Source organism: Pseudonaja textilis, chromosome 10, assembly GCF_049901715.1.
Source record: "Pseudonaja textilis isolate UNSWEBS1 chromosome 10, rPseTex1.2, whole genome shotgun sequence".
In the NCBI taxonomy this organism is placed as follows: domain Eukaryota; kingdom Metazoa; phylum Chordata; class Lepidosauria; order Squamata; family Elapidae; genus Pseudonaja; species Pseudonaja textilis.
The window spans coordinates 8377957-8395955 of NC_141999.1; the positions used below are offsets into that span (position 1 = coordinate 8377957).

A 17999-nucleotide genomic window follows, 5' to 3' on the forward strand; every position below is an offset into this window, starting at 1 on the left:
TGCTTAGCAAGGCTTTTCAGCTGTTTCTGAAAGGGTTTCTTTGGCACTTTTGAGGAACACTTTAAAAATGCATTTACTTTGGCAGTGAATACTAGCTTGAAACTGGTAATTGCAAAAAAGCCTTATTATTCATGAGACTCATATACACAGAAGTGCCCACACTAGGCTGCCACAGATGTAAAACCAAATGATTAACAAAATCTTTTCGGTCACTTCTGCCACCCACCTTATCTGAATTGTTCCTTTAATTTCACCTTATTTACAGTGCATTGGCAAATGTTTAATGATACAAAATTGCCACACCACACAAGCCTTATGACCTCTGGCATTGAATTCTGATATTTATTTTGAATGATTTATGGCATTAATATCTTAACATATTTATTAATAGAATATCCGGGGCTATAGATGATATAAAATTACCATTATGAAGCTTGGTATTGATATAACAACATTACAAAAATAGAAGTGCATTCGATATAATTCTGCCAGTACAAGGCAATCTCCCAGATCATAACAAGCTTTGATTAAAAGTTCATTGGTACAGGTAGGTTTTTGAAGTAGCCAATCACATATCCATTAGGAAAGAGACCGGTTCAATAGTGGCCACTATTAAGAAGTCCCCTGTGTCCCTGGAGGCTAGCCAGACTTCGCTAATTGGGGCTTCGTGCCTTGTGAAACTTCTTGGTGCATTGTGGAATCGCAAATGATGTATCTTCAATGCAAAGAGTGGAAATTTCCACATTGCTTGTTAGGTAGCTCCTAACTTTCCTGTGAATAGTAATGAAGGGCTTCAGAGCTACTCTGTAAAGCTGTGTGTCATGCAATTGGCCATCATTAGTGCTTCTCCCAGAAGCACTAATATTTATTTAAAGTTCAGTTTCATGCAGCATGGGAAATAAATAACCATTATAGCCAGGGATGTTGCCACAGATGTTCCAATAAGCACCATCTTAACATTTCAGTCCATTCCGTTAGGAGCTAATTAATGCAAGTAAAACCCGTCAGAGGTAGCGTGCTTCTGATTGCCAGGTTTAGCTCTGATCACTGCCTGCGAAATTGTTCCCTTTCAGGCTTGATCGTTATACTCCCTCATTATCTCTTCCACTTTAGCCTCACTGTGGTGGATTCTGATGGGGCTAGCAACTCTACCACCGCTAGCCTGACAGTAAACAAAGCAGTGGATTATCCCCCTGTGGCAAATGCGGGCCCTAACCAAGTGATCACTCTGCCTCAAAATTCCATCACCCTTTACGGAAATCAGAGCACAGATGACCACGGCATTGTCAGCTACGAATGGTCCCTCAGCCCCAACAGCAAAGTGAAGGTAGCAGAAATGCAGGTAAGATCTCCAGGACCCCCATTTCAATGAGACCCTAAATCTTTTCCTAATATACTTTACAGTTCAACTTGATTCTACTTTATTAAGAAATAATACAGTTCTTAATGTTAACATTTATGTTCGAGACACATTAGTGGGCAAGTTTTAAATTTTAAATTTAAGGTTTTAAAATTTAAATTTAAATTGCCCCTTTTATTTTCAAGGAATTTTATTGCCTAGTGAATATCCATCTCCCTCCGCTTTTTGATAAAGGTAATGAAAATAAATGTGGGAACTCCTGTCTCATGCAGTGTCACAAATAGTGGACATTTTGGTTCAATCCATAGAAAAGGTGGTTAGATTCTCTCCTGCTGATGTCATTGCATTTCTGGATGCGTTAGTTTGTGTTCCACTCTCTAATCACAATTGCTATGCATATAAGTTCTCAAGGTTAGCTTTCTTCACCAAATCAGCATGATATCTAAGTCTCCCAGATTAGTTTTCATTTAAGAAGTGTATTCCACAGTTTTGAAATAAGAGCTAAAATTGTGCTTATCTGAGGTGTAACCTTTGGATTCATTCTGGCCATCCAAGATGAAAAGTTTAATCAGCCTTCCTTATTTGTCTGCTGTACTGAGAGGAGGAATCAAAGCAGGAATAAGCAATTTGTGGCTCTCCAGATCCTGAACTATAACTTGTGACATCCCCCAGAAACACAGCTAGTGGTGAGGAATGTTGGAAATTGAAGTTCAGCAGCATCTGGAGAATTGCAAGTTATTTGTTTGTGGACTACAGAGTGGCTGGAGATGTTGGGAGCTGTAATCTATCACTTTTTGCCTGATGGTAGCAACAATAATAATTCCCTGTTCAACCTAGGCAAGTTCCACTCTGGTAATGTCCATCCCTTCTGCAATATGCTGCCTTTGCAAGCATAAAAAGGGGGCCATACGTTGTTATTTCTTGTCCCAGGATGTTGAATCAAAATAATGAAATGCTTAGTAATATATTGAATGCTGCCCTCCTCCTTCTCCTCCTCCAATTCATAGGGGGTAAGAACTTCAACTCTGCAGCTCTCAGCCATGCGTGAAGGTGACTACACCTACCAACTGACAGTGACAGATTCTGCTGGCCATCAGTCCACTGCTGAGGTCACTGTGATTGTACAACCTGGTAGGTATGCTTTCAAAACAAACTGTTCTGCATAAGGGGATGTAAAATGCCAACCCCTATTACATCCCAGAAACCTAGTTATGAAGATAGTTATGGATCAGTGTAAAACGTGGATGCTAATAGCGGGAGGCGTCTTGAGTATCATCCTAAAGGGGTGCGTGCTTTTAAAATACTATTGGTACAACCAATGGAACTTAAAAGCCCTTCTTTTTACTTATTTTTATTTATTTATTTGATTTGTCAATCGCTTGCAAAATAGGTATAAGTATAAACATGAGTAAGAATACAGAAAATAGGTATGATTAAATGGGGACACTAGGACAGGGATGGGAGGCACAATGGTGCACTTATGCACGCCCCTTAGTTTTAAATGTTTTAAAAAACATTTTCCCCAAATAAACGCACATGCTCTATCTCCCTACCAATCCCCTTCCAAGCTACTTAAAGAATAAAAAGTAGCATGTGAAACTCCCTTGGGTTTTAGAAATGGCACGTTGCATAGCACCAAGAATTGCTGTCCCCCCCAAAATCTAAACATTTGCCGGAGTGCAGAAAGCTAAGCCCGTACAGCAGTTTCTGTACTGTACATTGAGATCTTTAATGGAAGTCTGTTAAAACTCTGCTAACCTACTTTACAGGCTCCCTATATGCTATATGTTAGGTTGAAATGTAGGCCTGATATGGAATGGAAAATTTTATACTATGAGACAATGGATATCATTTGCTGGATATGCCACTCTCCAGGTCAAGATCTTATCTCACATATATAGAGAATTAACAGTCTAAGCAATTCATAGGCCACATGCATCCCTACCTATGATCATTATCCCAATCTCAGTAGGATATTATCTATTTTTGATGGCGCATTTTGATTATTTTATCTATTCACAAAAAAGAACATGAATAAGTGTATGAATCTGAACAGGCAAACATACCAATTTTTATTTAAAAAACAGTTCAAAAACTAAAAATAAAATGAAACCAACAACAAACATGCCATGACCATGTATTCTCTAGGGAACTCAGAATTATGTCATACCTTTTTCCCTTTGGCCCTCAGGAACTTGCGCTCTCCCTCCCTCCCTCCCTTCCCTCTCCCTCCCTCCCTCCCCCTCCCTCTCTCTCTCCTCCTCTTCTGTGATGACCCGGGTGTCGCACAAAGGCAACACAGTCAAATAAGCAATAACAGTCCCTTTATTATCTCTAACTTTGCCCCCAATGTCCAGGTTACCTTCGGCTGGAGAAAAACTCTCCCAGAAACAGCCTTTAACTGTAGAAAATTCCTAGTCCAAAACAAGGTACATACAAACTGTTACAAAATCCAAACAAACCAAGCTGAAGTAATTAGCTTGACAGGGCAGGAGAAGGAATTTCAGACTTGAAAGCACGTTGAGAAGACTCCAGGAACACAGATAAGCCACGACGATACAAGATAAATTGTGCGCAGCTTCCTTTTTTATACACTGAGTTCCCAGCTGCAGCTAATGAAGGGAATCAGGGCCCTTTCCTCCCCCATAAGCCACGCAACCCACGTTGCTCCCTTCTCCGTTCCTACGTGCCCTAGGATGAAGAGAGGTGGGCCTGGGTCTTCCTCTGAATTCCCTCTCCCTTGCTCAACCTCTCCTTTGCTTTACCTCTCCCCTGCTCTACCCAGCTGGACTTTGCCCTTCCCCAGTTTCTTCCATAGCCAATGACCAACGCTCCCACTCCCTGTCAGCTGTTTGGCTTCCCCCTCTGAGTCGGATTCCGACAGGTGCATGAAACTCTCCCTCTCCCTCCCTCCCTCCCTCCCTCTCTCTCTCTGTAAAGTGCAGCTCCTACCAACAAAATTAATGCCTATATTGTGGAGAGAATATTATTATTCTGCTAATGCCATAAAAAGGAGGTCTAGGTTTAAGTTCTCACTGTTGTCTAGGCCACTTATAATCTCTCAGTTGGATTTTAAAGAATGCTTCCTTGTTTACCGAGGAGAAGCTGATTAAGTTAAATAAATGTATAAATCCCATAAAAAGTGAGTGAAACAAGATATGGCAGTACCCGAGTAAATTTATAATGTGTAACTTAACTTTATATTTTAAAGACTGTTGATGAAAAATCCATAATTTAGGACATTGAATGTGCCTTGCATGTAAAAAGGGGCCCTGTTTAATTCCAAGCCTTCCTACTTAAAGCATCTTGATTTAGCAGGGAAAGAAAAGAGTCATATTTGAACATTAGGATGCAGGGGTATTGCCAGCATGGATTCCGGTGGGTTAGATAATGATCTCCTATAAATCATTTAATCTGTGTTTATCCATCTTTATACCTCTCATTACAAGCATTCTGCCACATTCTTGGTCTTTTCAATTTCTGATGTGTTACTCAGAAAACAATAAGCCTCCCAGGGCAGATGCTGGTCCAGACAAAGAACTCACCCTACCAGTAGACAGCACCACTCTGGATGGCAGCAAGAGCTCAGATGACCAGAAGATTGTCTCCTTCCTTTGGGAGAAAACACAGTATGTCTCCTTTTTCTCCCATACGTGATGGTTGTTTTTTGTATGGAAAAAAAAATACTGCTTTGCTTACTTAAGTAAGGTCTTCTGCGTTGGGTTCTTGAGATAGGCCTGAGAATCCATAAATTCCTTGCCACCTCCCAGACTGACTGTTGTAGATTATTTTGAGTATGATGTTGAGTACTTAAGCTGGTAACCTTGGAGCAGCTTGTATTCCCACCAAAGCAACCTTCTCTGGAGCAGTCAAGACTTCTTTCCACATGACCCAAGACAGGAATATCAAAGTCAATTTCATTGAGGGCTGCATCAGGGTTATGTCTGACCTCAAGGGGCGGGGCAGGTGTGGCCAGGGTGGGTGTGGCCAGGTCAACATCACTCACATTGGGGCCTCCTGTGGTGACCTGAGCACACTGCCAGCGAAAACAGGCTCCATTTTCTGCTGCAATGGCCTCCTTGCAGGCCTCTGCCAGAAAAACTGAATTTGGGAGGGCCATGGGCGGTTCTTGCAAGCTCTGTTTTTGGCTGCAGCAGCCCCTCTGCCAGCCAAAACAGAGGTCCCGGGCTCCGTTTTTGCTGATAGAGGCACCATGGGCCAGTCCTTGGCTGTTTCCAGGGCAGCCCCAGGGGTTGGATCTGGCCCCTGGGCTTTGAGTTTGACACCCCTGACCGACCTAAGATATGTAGTAGAACAGCAAACCCCCCACCCCCCAACCTTTCTGGGCCTGCAGACTGGCAGTGGCGGTAGAGGGGATGATTTTGTGCATGTGCCTGCCACTTGCACAAATGGAGCTTCGCGTGCTTGCGCGGACCAGTTCCCAATGGGTCATGGACCAGTACCGGGCTGCAGACTGGAGATTGGGAACCCTGTGGTAGAATATTTTTTTCTGTCTAAAATTAGGGATAATCATCTTGAGGGGCAGGAGGAAGAATCTTAAAAAAAAAGACACCGATTGTTATGGGAATACATAATGTTGAAACCTAGATTGAGAAACAAATCCTTTTGTTATAAGAGGTTGATGGGGCCAGACAATTTTCTGGAGTCTTTCGGGAGTTTTTCCTGGCAGTCCTGACAAGAACCTCATCTCAGGTTAGAACAAAAGCTTGTCCCAGGCCACTCATTGCTCCTGTGTATTTGAAGAACTATGCTGCCCTTTGACCTAGCCTAGAAGTAGCTTCCTAGAGTTGCAAAAATGCCAAAGATTTTGGAAAATCGGGAAATTCTCTAAGGGCGGCATATCCCTTCTTCCTCACACACTTACATAAATTAATATTCGGTCTTTTTTGATGGGAGAAATCTACGTCACCAAAAATAAAATTATTTTGACTTTATTCCATTCACTTATATAGGACAAGGAAAAATAATTATGACCAAGACCACCATAGAGGGAGAGAGAGAGAAACACTATTCAATGCCTTTTTGTTCTTCCTGAGCCCACCAAATAATTCTCCTTGCGTCACCTGAAGACTAGGTCTTCCTCAGGTGTCCAAACGATTAACCGTCTCTCTTTACTGTGCAAGCAGTTCTGTCAAGTTCAACTTATTTCTTCTGTGCCAGGGGCCCAGATGGTGTGAAACTGGAAAACGCCAACAGCAGCATAGCCACAGTCTCTGGGCTTAAAGTAGGAATGTATAAATTCACACTAACAGTCAAAGATGAACGGAACTTACAAGGACAAAGTTCAGTTACTGTCATTGTGAAAGAAGGTGAGTAGCATGTAGAAAGTCATAATATTTTAATGGCCATCAAATCAGATGGACCATGCTGGCTGAGGAATTCTGGGAGTTTAAGTCCACGCATGCTGGCTGTGGTATTCTGAGAATTAAGTTTACACAACTTAAAATTGTTGAGTTTGAGAAACACTGAACTAAACCAACACCCTGGCTGTTCCTGTATTCTGTAATTACTTTCTCCTACGAGAACTAATGGGAGTTTTTTAAAAGTATATTTCTGGATTATCTCACCTTCCTTAGTAATTAATTTGATAAGTTTGAGGGAAATGATCGACCATATTCTGGCTAGCATATGGTTAATTCAGTTGGGTGCTATGGCTAATTATGGTCTCAAATGCTAGAACGAATGTTCCCAATATCCCCCTCCTGGAGTATCTTCCCCTACTGTTCCCCTTTGGACCCATTTGCCTTCTGATCTCTCCGTCTTCCTTTTTTGCCCAGAGATAAATCAGCCTCCTGTGGCAAAAATTGTGGGGAGCACCGTCACCATCACTCTCCCTACAAACACGGCAGAGCTTGATGGGTCCCAATCTGCAGATGACAAAGGAATTGTCACCTTCCTGTGGACTCGGGATGAGAGCAGCCCTGCAGCAGGGGTGGGTAATGAGCGATTTGCTACCACGTTTTCTGCAGTGCTTGTGCCTGTATGTGAGACTCATGAACGCTTAGCAATATTTTGCACAACTGCCTGAACGATAACAGCAGCTCATGAGCTAGGGACAATCCAGTATATTGAATTTTGTTTTCCTTTAGAGCAATTTTCCTCAGTCCGTTGCCCTCTAAATGGGTTGGAAACAGCTCCCATAAATATTGTAGAGGAGAAGTCTGTAAAATCTGTATAAACCTAATTAACCCCAGGGGGCCTTTGGAGCTCTCTAATAGAAGATAACCAGAAAGGAAACAGCATATCCTGAAGCTAAACGGCATTATCTCTATGTAATGGTTGCTCTATCTTTGAAATACCCTTGCTCTGTCCTTAATTTTTAAATCTATTTCACTGTTAATTGGCCCTTGATGTTTGCTCACTTTGCCTGCAATTGTATTTATTCAGAATAACTTCATGTGCTTCCTTTAAAATCCCAGGTTGTTGTTTTTTTAAGCATTCAGAAAGAGGCCTCTTCTGCATTTCTGGTACTTTACCGGTTATGTTGTCGATCAAAAACACATAAGAATACCTGGGTTGCTTCCAATTTCTCCTCCACATGAAGGAAAGAATCCCTTTTGCTATACTGTGCGTATGTGTTTGTGTGCAATGCTTCTAAGAATTTGAATTCTGGAGCTGTTTGAAGGATCCTCAAGACCTTTGCTGGATCTTGAATTTCTGCTACGTTTTCTTTCGGGCGTTTGTGTGAAATACAGGAGGTGCTAAATAATTCGGATCATCATCCCATTCTGTTTCTCTCCAACCTGGTGGAGGGAACGTATACCTTCCACCTGAAAGTGATTGATGCCAAAGGGGAGAATGACGTGGACCGAGCCACTGTGGAAGTAAAAGCTGGTGAGTGCATCCATTTCCTTCATCCCGTCTTCTTTCAGAAAATGATTGAGTCCACATGAAGCTTAGACATGGAAAGGGGAAAACAATGTAGACACTGCAGCTATGCTCTTATTATGTGCTAATAACAAGTAGCACAAATATAAATAACTAATGAAGGAGCAAGGTTGGCAGTCAGAAGTATACTTCAGAATACTATTCCAACCATTTAATCTACAGTGTTAGTAATCATTAGAAGGGATAAATTCATCTCTTCCAATTGCAGAAATGGACCTTCGTGGATCTGATGAAATCACAACTCCGGTCTCAGCTACCATGCTTCATTCATTTTCAAATCTAAGACCCTAACATTGGGTTTCACTTCTAATAGTCCTTGTTTACGGACTGGCTCATTTAGCAACCATTTGTAGTTATGACAGTGATGAAGAAGGAACTTTATGACCTTACCTCATAGTTTATGACCCCTGCAGCCTTTAAAGGACCCAGATGGTTGGGAGCAATATGCTGACTCTGTAAACCATCGCCAGGACCAGATGGGATACCTGTAGAACTTTATAAAACAATCATAGAACAAATTGGACCACTGATGTTGGAAGTATTTAATGAGGTACTCTTAGCAGCTAGGATGCCGGACTCGTGGAGGGGAGCCTTACTTTCGCTGATCCCGAAGGAGGATCTAGAGCACAGTTGTAGTTTCATGACAGCTTCACTTAAGAATATAGTTGTTAGTCCCAATTGTGATCACTAAATGAGAATTACCTGTATGTGACATGGTAGGGTTAGTACTTTGTAAGTTTACATTACTCAGATCATGTTTCTTGGCACACAATGTACAAATGGCATGCACCCCCTTTCCTCCATCATTTTATGCAATCCACAAATCTTTCTCCAACTGCAATACTCAGTTGTACTGCTGAAAACTCGGGTGGTTTCTACTTTTTAAGTTGGAGAAACACACAAAAGTGTTTATTAATTTAATGGATTTATATGGCAGGCCAACTCACATGTAGTTACTCCAACAAAGGAACTCCAACAAAAAAGTCTCTGCCAAATCCAGGAAAAAGTAGAAACTACCACACACACACACACACACACACACACACACACACGTACACGTACGTGACAGCCACTCACCATATCCCTCCTGCAATGTTTAAGTATCTCCACCCCCCACCCTAAATCAAAACTTTGCCTCCTGTTCTAAACAACACAAAGTTGTTGTTCTCAAGTTGGCCCCAGCTGGAATGCAGCAGCCATCTCTCAGGAGCCACCCTTCATGTTCTTCCCTCGAGATTTTCCAAAGAATAAACTGAGTTAACGCAAAGATAACTACAGCAGACCTATTTTGTTTTTCCTTGGCCTGTTTTGAATGAGGTCCACCCTCACCCCTGTGATGGAGCAAGGTTACATTCCAAACTCACCAATTCATATGGTGCATTCTAGCACTTACGCCAGCATTCTTCCAGATCCTAGGAAGAACAACCTTGTGGAAATGATCCTAGATGTGAACGTCAGCCACCTGACGGAGCGGCAGAAGGGCATGTTCATCCGTCAGATCGGGGTTTTGCTTGGGGTCCTGGATTCAGACATCACAGTTCAGAAGATCCAGGCTTACACTGAGAAGAGGTAAGCAAAGAAGAGTCCCGCTTTCAACCCAGCTTTCTTTCCATGGTGGTTTGTCTTGGGAAGTAAATGAGAGTCTGTTCCCATACTTGCTCCTTTGAGCTCTCATGATAAGAAGTTGGAGATGAATGCAGACATCAATTGGGTTAGGAAGGTCCCTGCAAGGGACTCGTTCTGAGATAACTAATGTTTGACTATCCTAACAGGCACCGGCAGCGGTTCCTTTTCATCAAAATAAAGTGATACAAAGCAACATTTTCTTTTGACATGCTCCAAGTGATCTATTTTTAAGGCGTTATGGATTTCTTGGAACAGAGATGGCCCAGGTACACTGTATTGTGTGGCACAACTGTGTATGCACACTTATATCTGTACTAAACGCCCCTGCCCCAGCCATTCACACTGTGAGAGTACAGAGTACTCCCAGAGTACAAAGTAGAGGGCTACAGGCCTATTGGGCTCAAAAATGCTACCAACCAAAATGTACTTTGAAAGTTTGTAGTTTAGGATGTTGCTTCATTTCCACACAGCCTAGTTTGTAAGGGTGTGTCTTAAACATAGCCAATTTTGTTTTATGTAATAAACATGGCAACAACACCCCCCCCCCCACGAAAAAAATGATATAGTTTTGATGAATCCACTCCTAAAGTCTTTTTCTTAAATTACCTTTGCTTCCTTCAAGCAGATTTTTAATAACCTTAAAAATATAGGAACATCAAATATTTAAGCCTATAATCTGTTTGGTTCGTGGTTTGAAACAGAAGAAGCAAAAGCAATGTGGATGGTCTGTCTGAGGCATGAGAAAAGGGGGCTGCAGTCCAGCGTCAGCTGCGTGATTCTGTTGAGCAATATGGTGGCAGAGGAAAGAGCAGTTAGCTAACAAAAATGCCCCACCTCCCTTTCATATGTACAGGTAACCTTCATTATCTGCAGCCTCACTTATCCGTGCTTGATAAATAAGGATCCAGCAGCCCTCAGTCGACATGGGAAACTTTCACATGTCTGCGGTTTGAGTATTTTTTTGATAGTTCTTACTTGCACAAAATGGCAGGTGGGCTTTTGCACATGCATAACGTATGTTTTATAAGATTGGGGTTCGATCATCTATACAATATATTTGCTCTTCATTAGGTTTCAGAGGAAAGAGGATTATCTTAAACACAGGGACCACATGGTCATTGTGCAATAAGCATTGGGCAAGTTGTTGAAGATTGTGCATTATGGAACTACTTCTGTATCACTTCAATTTTGGTATATGTGCTGCTGAAGCGAGCATAGGGGCATACTTCCATGGCTCCTTTCTGCCTTTCTTGAATTGCAGTTCTGGTCAACCGTTTTCTTTTTATCTTTTTCTGTTCCCAATTTTCTTCCCTTCGACAGCACAAAGTTGGTGTTCTACGTGCAGAATCAGCCTCCCCACCAGATCTTCAAAGGACGCGATGTTGCATGGACCCTCAAGAGTGAATTGCGGAAGCAACAATCAGATTTCCTTATCTTCCGTGCACTGGAGATCAATACAGTCAGTAAGTCAGAGGATATTTTGGGAGATTCACTTTAATTTTATCACACCCAGAAATCATGTTGCTTCCCAGCAGGAGCTTGGCAGCGTGCCCTTTTCCATGGCAGCCTCTGCCCTGTGCATGCCATTCCTCTAGAGATCCAACAGGCCCCAACTCCCTGACCTTCCAGGGGTCCATAAAGGTTCTTCCTCCAAGTACTGGGTCGGGGGGGGTTAGAGCTTTCGAAGATGGTGCTATTGGCTGCCTTGAAGGAGATTCATTGTCGTGCCAGGTTTCGATGTTTGGTTTTATTGCTTTTTGTTTTTATGATGCTTAGTTTATGCGACTGTTGTGAGCCTCCCAGAGTTATGTTTCTCAATGGGGGGCATCCAAACATATGAGCAAGAAAAGCAAGCCTCAGTTCACAAATGCACCCCTTGAAATGAGCTGAAGCTTCCTGAAGCTGATGCCTTTTGGTGAAACAAATTACAGGTTGTCCTTGACTTACACCCATTCATTTAGTGGTTGTTTGAAGTTATAATAATGACTGTTTTTCACACTTAACATCCCCATGGCCACGTGATCAAAATTGGGGCACTTGGCAACTGGCAGGTATCTTGACAGTTGCAGTGTCCTGGGGTCATGTGATCATCATTTGCAACCTCCCCAGTTAGTTTCCAATGAGCAAAGTCGGAAAGGTTAATTTCAATAAGCACCTCATAAGAGTTGCTCTATGAGGGAGATCTTCCATCTCCAAATTTGATATATAAATAAAATAAATAAATAAATCTAAAACTCCGGGCCTTATGTATGCATCTGGCTAGGAAACTAATTTGCTTCTATACATCAAATACTCATATAAATTATTAGTGAAAGCTAGAAATATTAAAGATACCTACTAAAACCAGTTACCCCAAATTTCTTTTGAAAGATACATTTTTAGGACTTCCTTAAAACTGAAAAAAAAGCCATTTCCCACAACTCAACACGGATCACGTTCCAGAAATCCAGCTACAAGAATTGCCACAAGATGAGCCCACTTTAACTCTAGCTAAAACTCCTCAGTTGAACTCTGAACAAGGGAGTCAGCAGAAGGTGTCGCAGATCTTAAGGTCTTTTCGAGTAGTCTGTATTAAAACCATAGAGTTAATAATAACCAGTGCTGGCTATTTATCTGGAAATAATCTGGAAGCCAACATAATTCTTTAGCATAGATATGATGTGATCTTTTAGTTATGGCTGAGACCAACATGGTTGCTGAGTTCTGGACCAGCTGAAGTTTCTGAACATCAGATACCCATATTAAATGGAAGCCTATCAAATCCTATATATGCGTATATAGGGAAGTGGTAGAGCTGTACATCAATCAAAGTTGATCAAAATAATTGCCTCCATTTGCAAAGCCAGAAAAAAATGCAGATTTGCCTCAAACTGCAAATCTCTTCATTTTCTGTTAGGGTATAACCGTATTCACAATTAGCATATGCATCATGTCACTGGAAATTTGATCCTTCACAATGAGTTATTTTATATAGGCTGGATTCAGTTTATTATCCTTCATCTAAATCATTACAGACTGCAAACAGGCAGGCAGTACTTGTGTTTTATTTATGCTATATGGACAAACAACCATAAGAAATATGCATAAAGACAGAATTCCTATTCTGTGCCTGTCCCTGGTATTGTCTGCCTCCATATTAACTAGATTTCCCTCTTCCTCAGCCTGCCAGCTAAACTGTTCGGATCACGGCCACTGTGATTCTTTCACCAAGCGTTGTATTTGTGATCCTTTTTGGATGGAGAACTTCATCAAAGTGCAGATTGGTGATGGTGAAAGCAATTGTGGTAGGTGGACCTTCCAGTTTCACGACTCTGCTGGACAGTGAAATTTGCTAGAAGCTCTGTCCGGATGCTGCTTACAATTTACATGTGTCTAGATTCTGTTTACATTTTAAATCATACACTCTGTTATAGGGAGAGGAGGGTTAATGGTTGGCATAGAGCACTGATGTTGACCTCTAGGATTGTGTGTCTCGTGTTTTAAGTGCTATCCGGGAGAGGAAGGGCCGATGAGGCCGTTCATTCTTGTTCCACAAGAATGTTCAGGGGAGATCACAATAATTGCACTTCGCCTAGTCTACCACCTGTCAATAGCACATCCTGGTAAGTCAGTGGGGATAACCCTTTCAAAAGGGGATGGGAGAGTAGCCACAGCAGCTACTACCTTAGAGTAGAATGGAACGGAAAGGGACCTTGGAGGTCTTCTAGTCCAGCCCCCTGCTAAAATATCCCGGTCAGTTTGTCTGGGGTGTGAGGCTCTGCTGATATTCCCTTAATTCAGCCAATTCATTTACAGTATTTATCCAAAGGGACAGCTGAAGCTCCCCCCAAACACAGAAGGGCAATAAAAAAACACACCCCAACTTTTTCGGTCTGACATTTGGGGACAAGTGGAGCTCATTTAATTTTTAAAAAAGAACAAAATTCACAAGATTGTCAAATTTCACGAGATTCCCGTGTTTACTATTCTCGCCTGAAGGATTTATTTCCCAAGGGTGAAGTAAAGAGAGTCGGGCTGCTTTTTAATTTGCACAATCCATGCTTCTCTCTATGCCTAAAACAGTTCCTGAACTTAAACCAGAGCTTGAAATTATCTGTTGTTCGCTACGGAGGACAGAGGTAAAATGCAGGCTCTCCTGTGTGATTCCCGAAAGGTGGATACATGAGGCTGGGGTCAGAAGGATAGCAGGGGATGGAGAAGAGTGGCCAAGCAAGGGCAGTGATTCAGGATCCTAATCCTGGTAATCCAGAAGCACAATTTTTCCTGCCAACTGGGAATCCCTTACCGCATCCCCATCTCCTTGTTCCGCCCGAAGGATATGTGAAATTTCCGTCAGGTCTCAAGAGTCAGGCAGCCTGAGAACATTTCTGTCCTTCTTCCAGAATGGAGCGTGCTCTACGTCGTGATTGCGTCCTTTGTGATTCTGGTCTCCCTTGGGATCTTCTCCTGGGTGGTGGTCTGCTGCTGCAAGAAGTGAGTAAGCTCCCCAGGCCCCTTTCCAGCGTCCCCCCAATTGTTGGGGGCAAACTCTGCAAACCGTTTAGAGAGGGCTGGGAAGCGGTATGCAAGTCTACGTGCTGTTGCTGCTGTTCCGCGACTGTTCACCTGATTCTGAGCCCCACCTTGTCTGTTTGTCTCCTGAAGGAAAAAAGGAAAACCCAAAAGGAAGAGTAAGTATAAGATCTTGGATGCCACCGATCAAGAGAGCCTGGAGTTGAAACCAAATTCCAAAGCAGGTGAGACCTGAGAGAAGAGCGTAGTCATGGCCGAAGACTGAGGCAACCTGTTTTTTATTCTCCAGGGATTTCAAATATCGGCGTGAATCTCAGTTTAGATCTTTATAGGTAGTCTTTGACTTATGACTGTTTAATGACAGATTGAAGCTACCACTGCCTTAAAAAAGCGACTTAAGGCCAGTCCTCAAAGTTAAGACTGTCGTTCCAACCCCAAGGTCGCATGTTTGCCATTTAGGTGCTTAGCAACTGGCTCACGTTTATGATGGTTGCAGTATGCTGCGGTCATGTGATCGTGTGATCAGTTGGGAGAGCCATAATGACTTCCCTAACGACTGCAGTAAATGTGTGATTTGCTTAACGACTACAGTAAAAGTGGTTATGAAATCCGATCCAGCCACATGATGTAATTCCTCATTCCTGCTAGTATGTGAAATAGAGGACCAAGCATGCGATTCCTTTGCTCTCTTTCCTCTACTACATCATAGCTTGTGATCTGGAGATGGAATGCTTTTCTTGACTTGGTAAAGAAACATTTATTCCGGGAGAGGGATATAAAAGAAAGAATGGGCTTGGAGTCTCTCCCATTTGCTGGTTTGTTGGTTTGTTTATCACAGTTTAAAATCACTCCTCTCCTTCTCAGAGCACTTCTGGGCAATGTACAATAAAATATTAAAATATGAAAACAGTATATAAAAGTTAAACATTGAAGTGAGGCAAGGATGATTAAAACACTGTTTAAAATTAATTGAAAGATGATGGGAGAGTTTTCAGGGTGCTAACTGGGCCCATGCCTGCATGCTCCTCCGGGCTCCCCACACAAGGCCACAAAGCCAGGTCTTCGCTCCTTTCCAGAAGGCCAGGAGGGTGGGGGCCTGCCTCACCTCCGGGAAGGGGAGGAGAGGAGGCTCTTTTCCTGGACCCAGCCAGTAAGAATTGTTTGACTGATGGGATGTCACAGCATGCCTTCCCTGCCTGACCAGGTCAGATGGGCTGATGTCAGAATGAAGATGATTCCACAGGCAACCTTTTGTTTCCTTATTTTGCTTTGTTTTTAAAGGCAGCAAGCAGAAATCCCAGGCCCAGAGCACCAGTCTGATGCATTCGGAGTCTGAACTGGACAGTGACGAAGCCATCTTCACTTGGCCTGACCGGGAGAAGGGAAAGCTCCTCAATGGCCAGAATGGCTTTCTGAGAAATGGGCAGGTGATACTGAAGCCAAAAAAACAGCGAGAAGAGATTCTATAGCGACAGGCCTGTAGTCACAAAGAGTTGGCCAATGAGTTGGCCAACAAAAGACCACTCTCTTCCTCCTCGGTTGCACGAGGAATCTTGGGAGTACCACTGTTTGGAGAGTCCGATGATCTCTAAGAAAATGTTGAGTCAAACTGCCAGTACTTGAATTTGGACTCAAAAGAGAAATTTAATTTGGGCAAAAGAAGCTGTGAAACAAAGACTACGAAGGGCAGGTGCGGTTCTGAAAACAATGCAGAACTTCCCAGCCAGCCACTCCTGTGAAAAGGCATCTATTTGCATAGGGCTGCAGTACAGATCCGAGGCTACTCATGCCAGCATCTGTTTGTTACAGAGTTGTCAACCACCTTCACATTCTCTCCCATATTGTTTGTGAGAACACGCTCTGTAACTTGTCTTGAAAGCTGAGATGCCTTGAACTATATATTTTTTTTTCTAATTCACTCCTGGGAAAACTTTCCTGATTCACCACCATTTATGAGTTTCATTTTCCAGAAATGGAAGAAACCAAGCCTTGTCTCCATGGCAAGTGAAGAAACTGCATTTTGACTAGGATGATAAATTTCCTTTTTAAGTTTTTGCCAGTGGTGAGAATTGAGATGGAGCCTCCAGATCACTGGTTGCTCTGGCTCTTTTCCTCCCACACTGCATCGACCCCGAAAGTTTTTCTCACTGGTAGTCAGTCACACTGTAAAACAACAGGCTCCTTTGCCTGTGAAAAACACTGACATGTCATCTTGCAAAAAACCCAAACCCCACCTTTGCACAAGTGGAAAATGAGGAGGAAGAGGGTAAAAAAACAAATGTAGACAAATTGATGCCTAGTAGATCAGTACCTCTTCCTCTCCTATTGCACCACTTCTTTATTTGTTGTTCATCCTATGCACATTGTGTGCTTCCCAATGAAAATGTTAGTTATCCCATGTCAGACCTATTAACACCCCCCACCTTTTTTTTTTAAATTTAGAGCCAATACAGGCACCTCCACTGAATAGCTCATTTGGTGGAAATCACAAATTACCAAGCAATGTGAACCAGCCCCCTTTTCTTCTTCTAAGATGATGGAAAATGCTTCCGAGTTTCACTAGGGGGTATTTGATTTACTCTCGCTCATTTTTCTTTTTCCCTCCTATTATTACATGCTTTATTCATTTCCATGCTCCATGTTTCACACTTGGCAAACATCCTTTTTCCCTCTAAAGAAAAAAAAAAGAACTCTAATTGAGAGTTCCTTCCTTCCCTGCCTCCTTTCCATTCCCTCCTCTTAGTGCTATCATTGATTAATTGCGAGGGGCAAACCATTCTAAGTGCTTACACTGTGATGAGAGGGGCCCTGATTTTAACATTGTGGAAGTTCAGATTTTTAAAAAATTTAGGTTTAGGATGGCCAGTTGGTGGCCCAGGAGCCAGATATCCCCCTGAATAATTATGTGGTCCTGTAGAGGTTAGTAGACCAAAGATGAATGGTTTACTACATTTTGTTCTTAGAATAAAGTCTTTGGAAGTAAGAGAGAAAAAGTTGATAATGTTATGTAGCCCCCCCCAAAAAATATTACAAATAGAAATGCGGCCCTGAGGACACTGAGGGTTAGGCAGGCTTGTCTCTGGTGAAGAATCATTTTTCAAGTTTCCTGTTTACATTGCTGCACTACTGATTTTTTGGAAGATGAAGAATAAATATGCTGCTCAGCCTGTGGGGGCACTTAACCCCTTTGAACGGGAATCATGGCTCTCCTTGTCTTCTTTTCCTTCTTTCCAGCAGTAGAGGTGGAATTCTTGTATTTGAGGGTTCCCTGAAAATGAACAACCTTGTCCTAGGCAAAGGAAGTTTCTTGGGTTTTCTACTTCGAGCAGACCAAAGGTTGGAATGGGGTCCAAGTTGCCACGGGGATGTGTTCAGGAGGAAGATTTGCTTCCTCACCAAGTACAGAGAAATTCCTTGATAGTACGGGAGAAATGAGGACTTTTAGGGGCCTGAACATAAAAATCTCCATCCAGAACAAACGGTCAAGGTCTTTGATATCTAGGGCCCACATGGGCCTTAAATTATTCTTCAGGCAAAGGAGCTATATAGGATGCTACAAGCCTGTTTTGAGTAGTTTCTTTTCCTTATTACA

General features: G+C 42.4%; 1 protein-coding gene across 1 annotated transcript in view; it reads left to right on the forward strand.

The window, feature by feature from the left end:
- The window catches only part of KIAA0319L (KIAA0319 like), a 53721-nt gene extending 36116 nt beyond the window's left edge, over positions 1-17605 (forward strand). The window contains exons 10-21 of the mRNA XM_026702644.2: positions 1114-1342; positions 2368-2491; positions 4857-4989; positions 6542-6690; positions 7159-7313; positions 8077-8215; positions 9679-9838; positions 11216-11358; positions 13057-13179; positions 14278-14368; positions 14540-14631; positions 15689-17605. Coding sequence (XP_026558429.1) covers positions 1114-1342; positions 2368-2491; positions 4857-4989; positions 6542-6690; positions 7159-7313; positions 8077-8215; positions 9679-9838; positions 11216-11358; positions 13057-13179; positions 14278-14368; positions 14540-14631; positions 15689-15876 — 1726 coding nt within the window. The 3' untranslated portion in view covers positions 15877-17605. The remainder of the gene's footprint in view (positions 1-1113; positions 1343-2367; positions 2492-4856; positions 4990-6541; positions 6691-7158; positions 7314-8076; positions 8216-9678; positions 9839-11215; positions 11359-13056; positions 13180-14277; positions 14369-14539; positions 14632-15688) is intronic.
- The last annotated feature ends 394 nt before the right edge of the window (positions 17606-17999 follow it).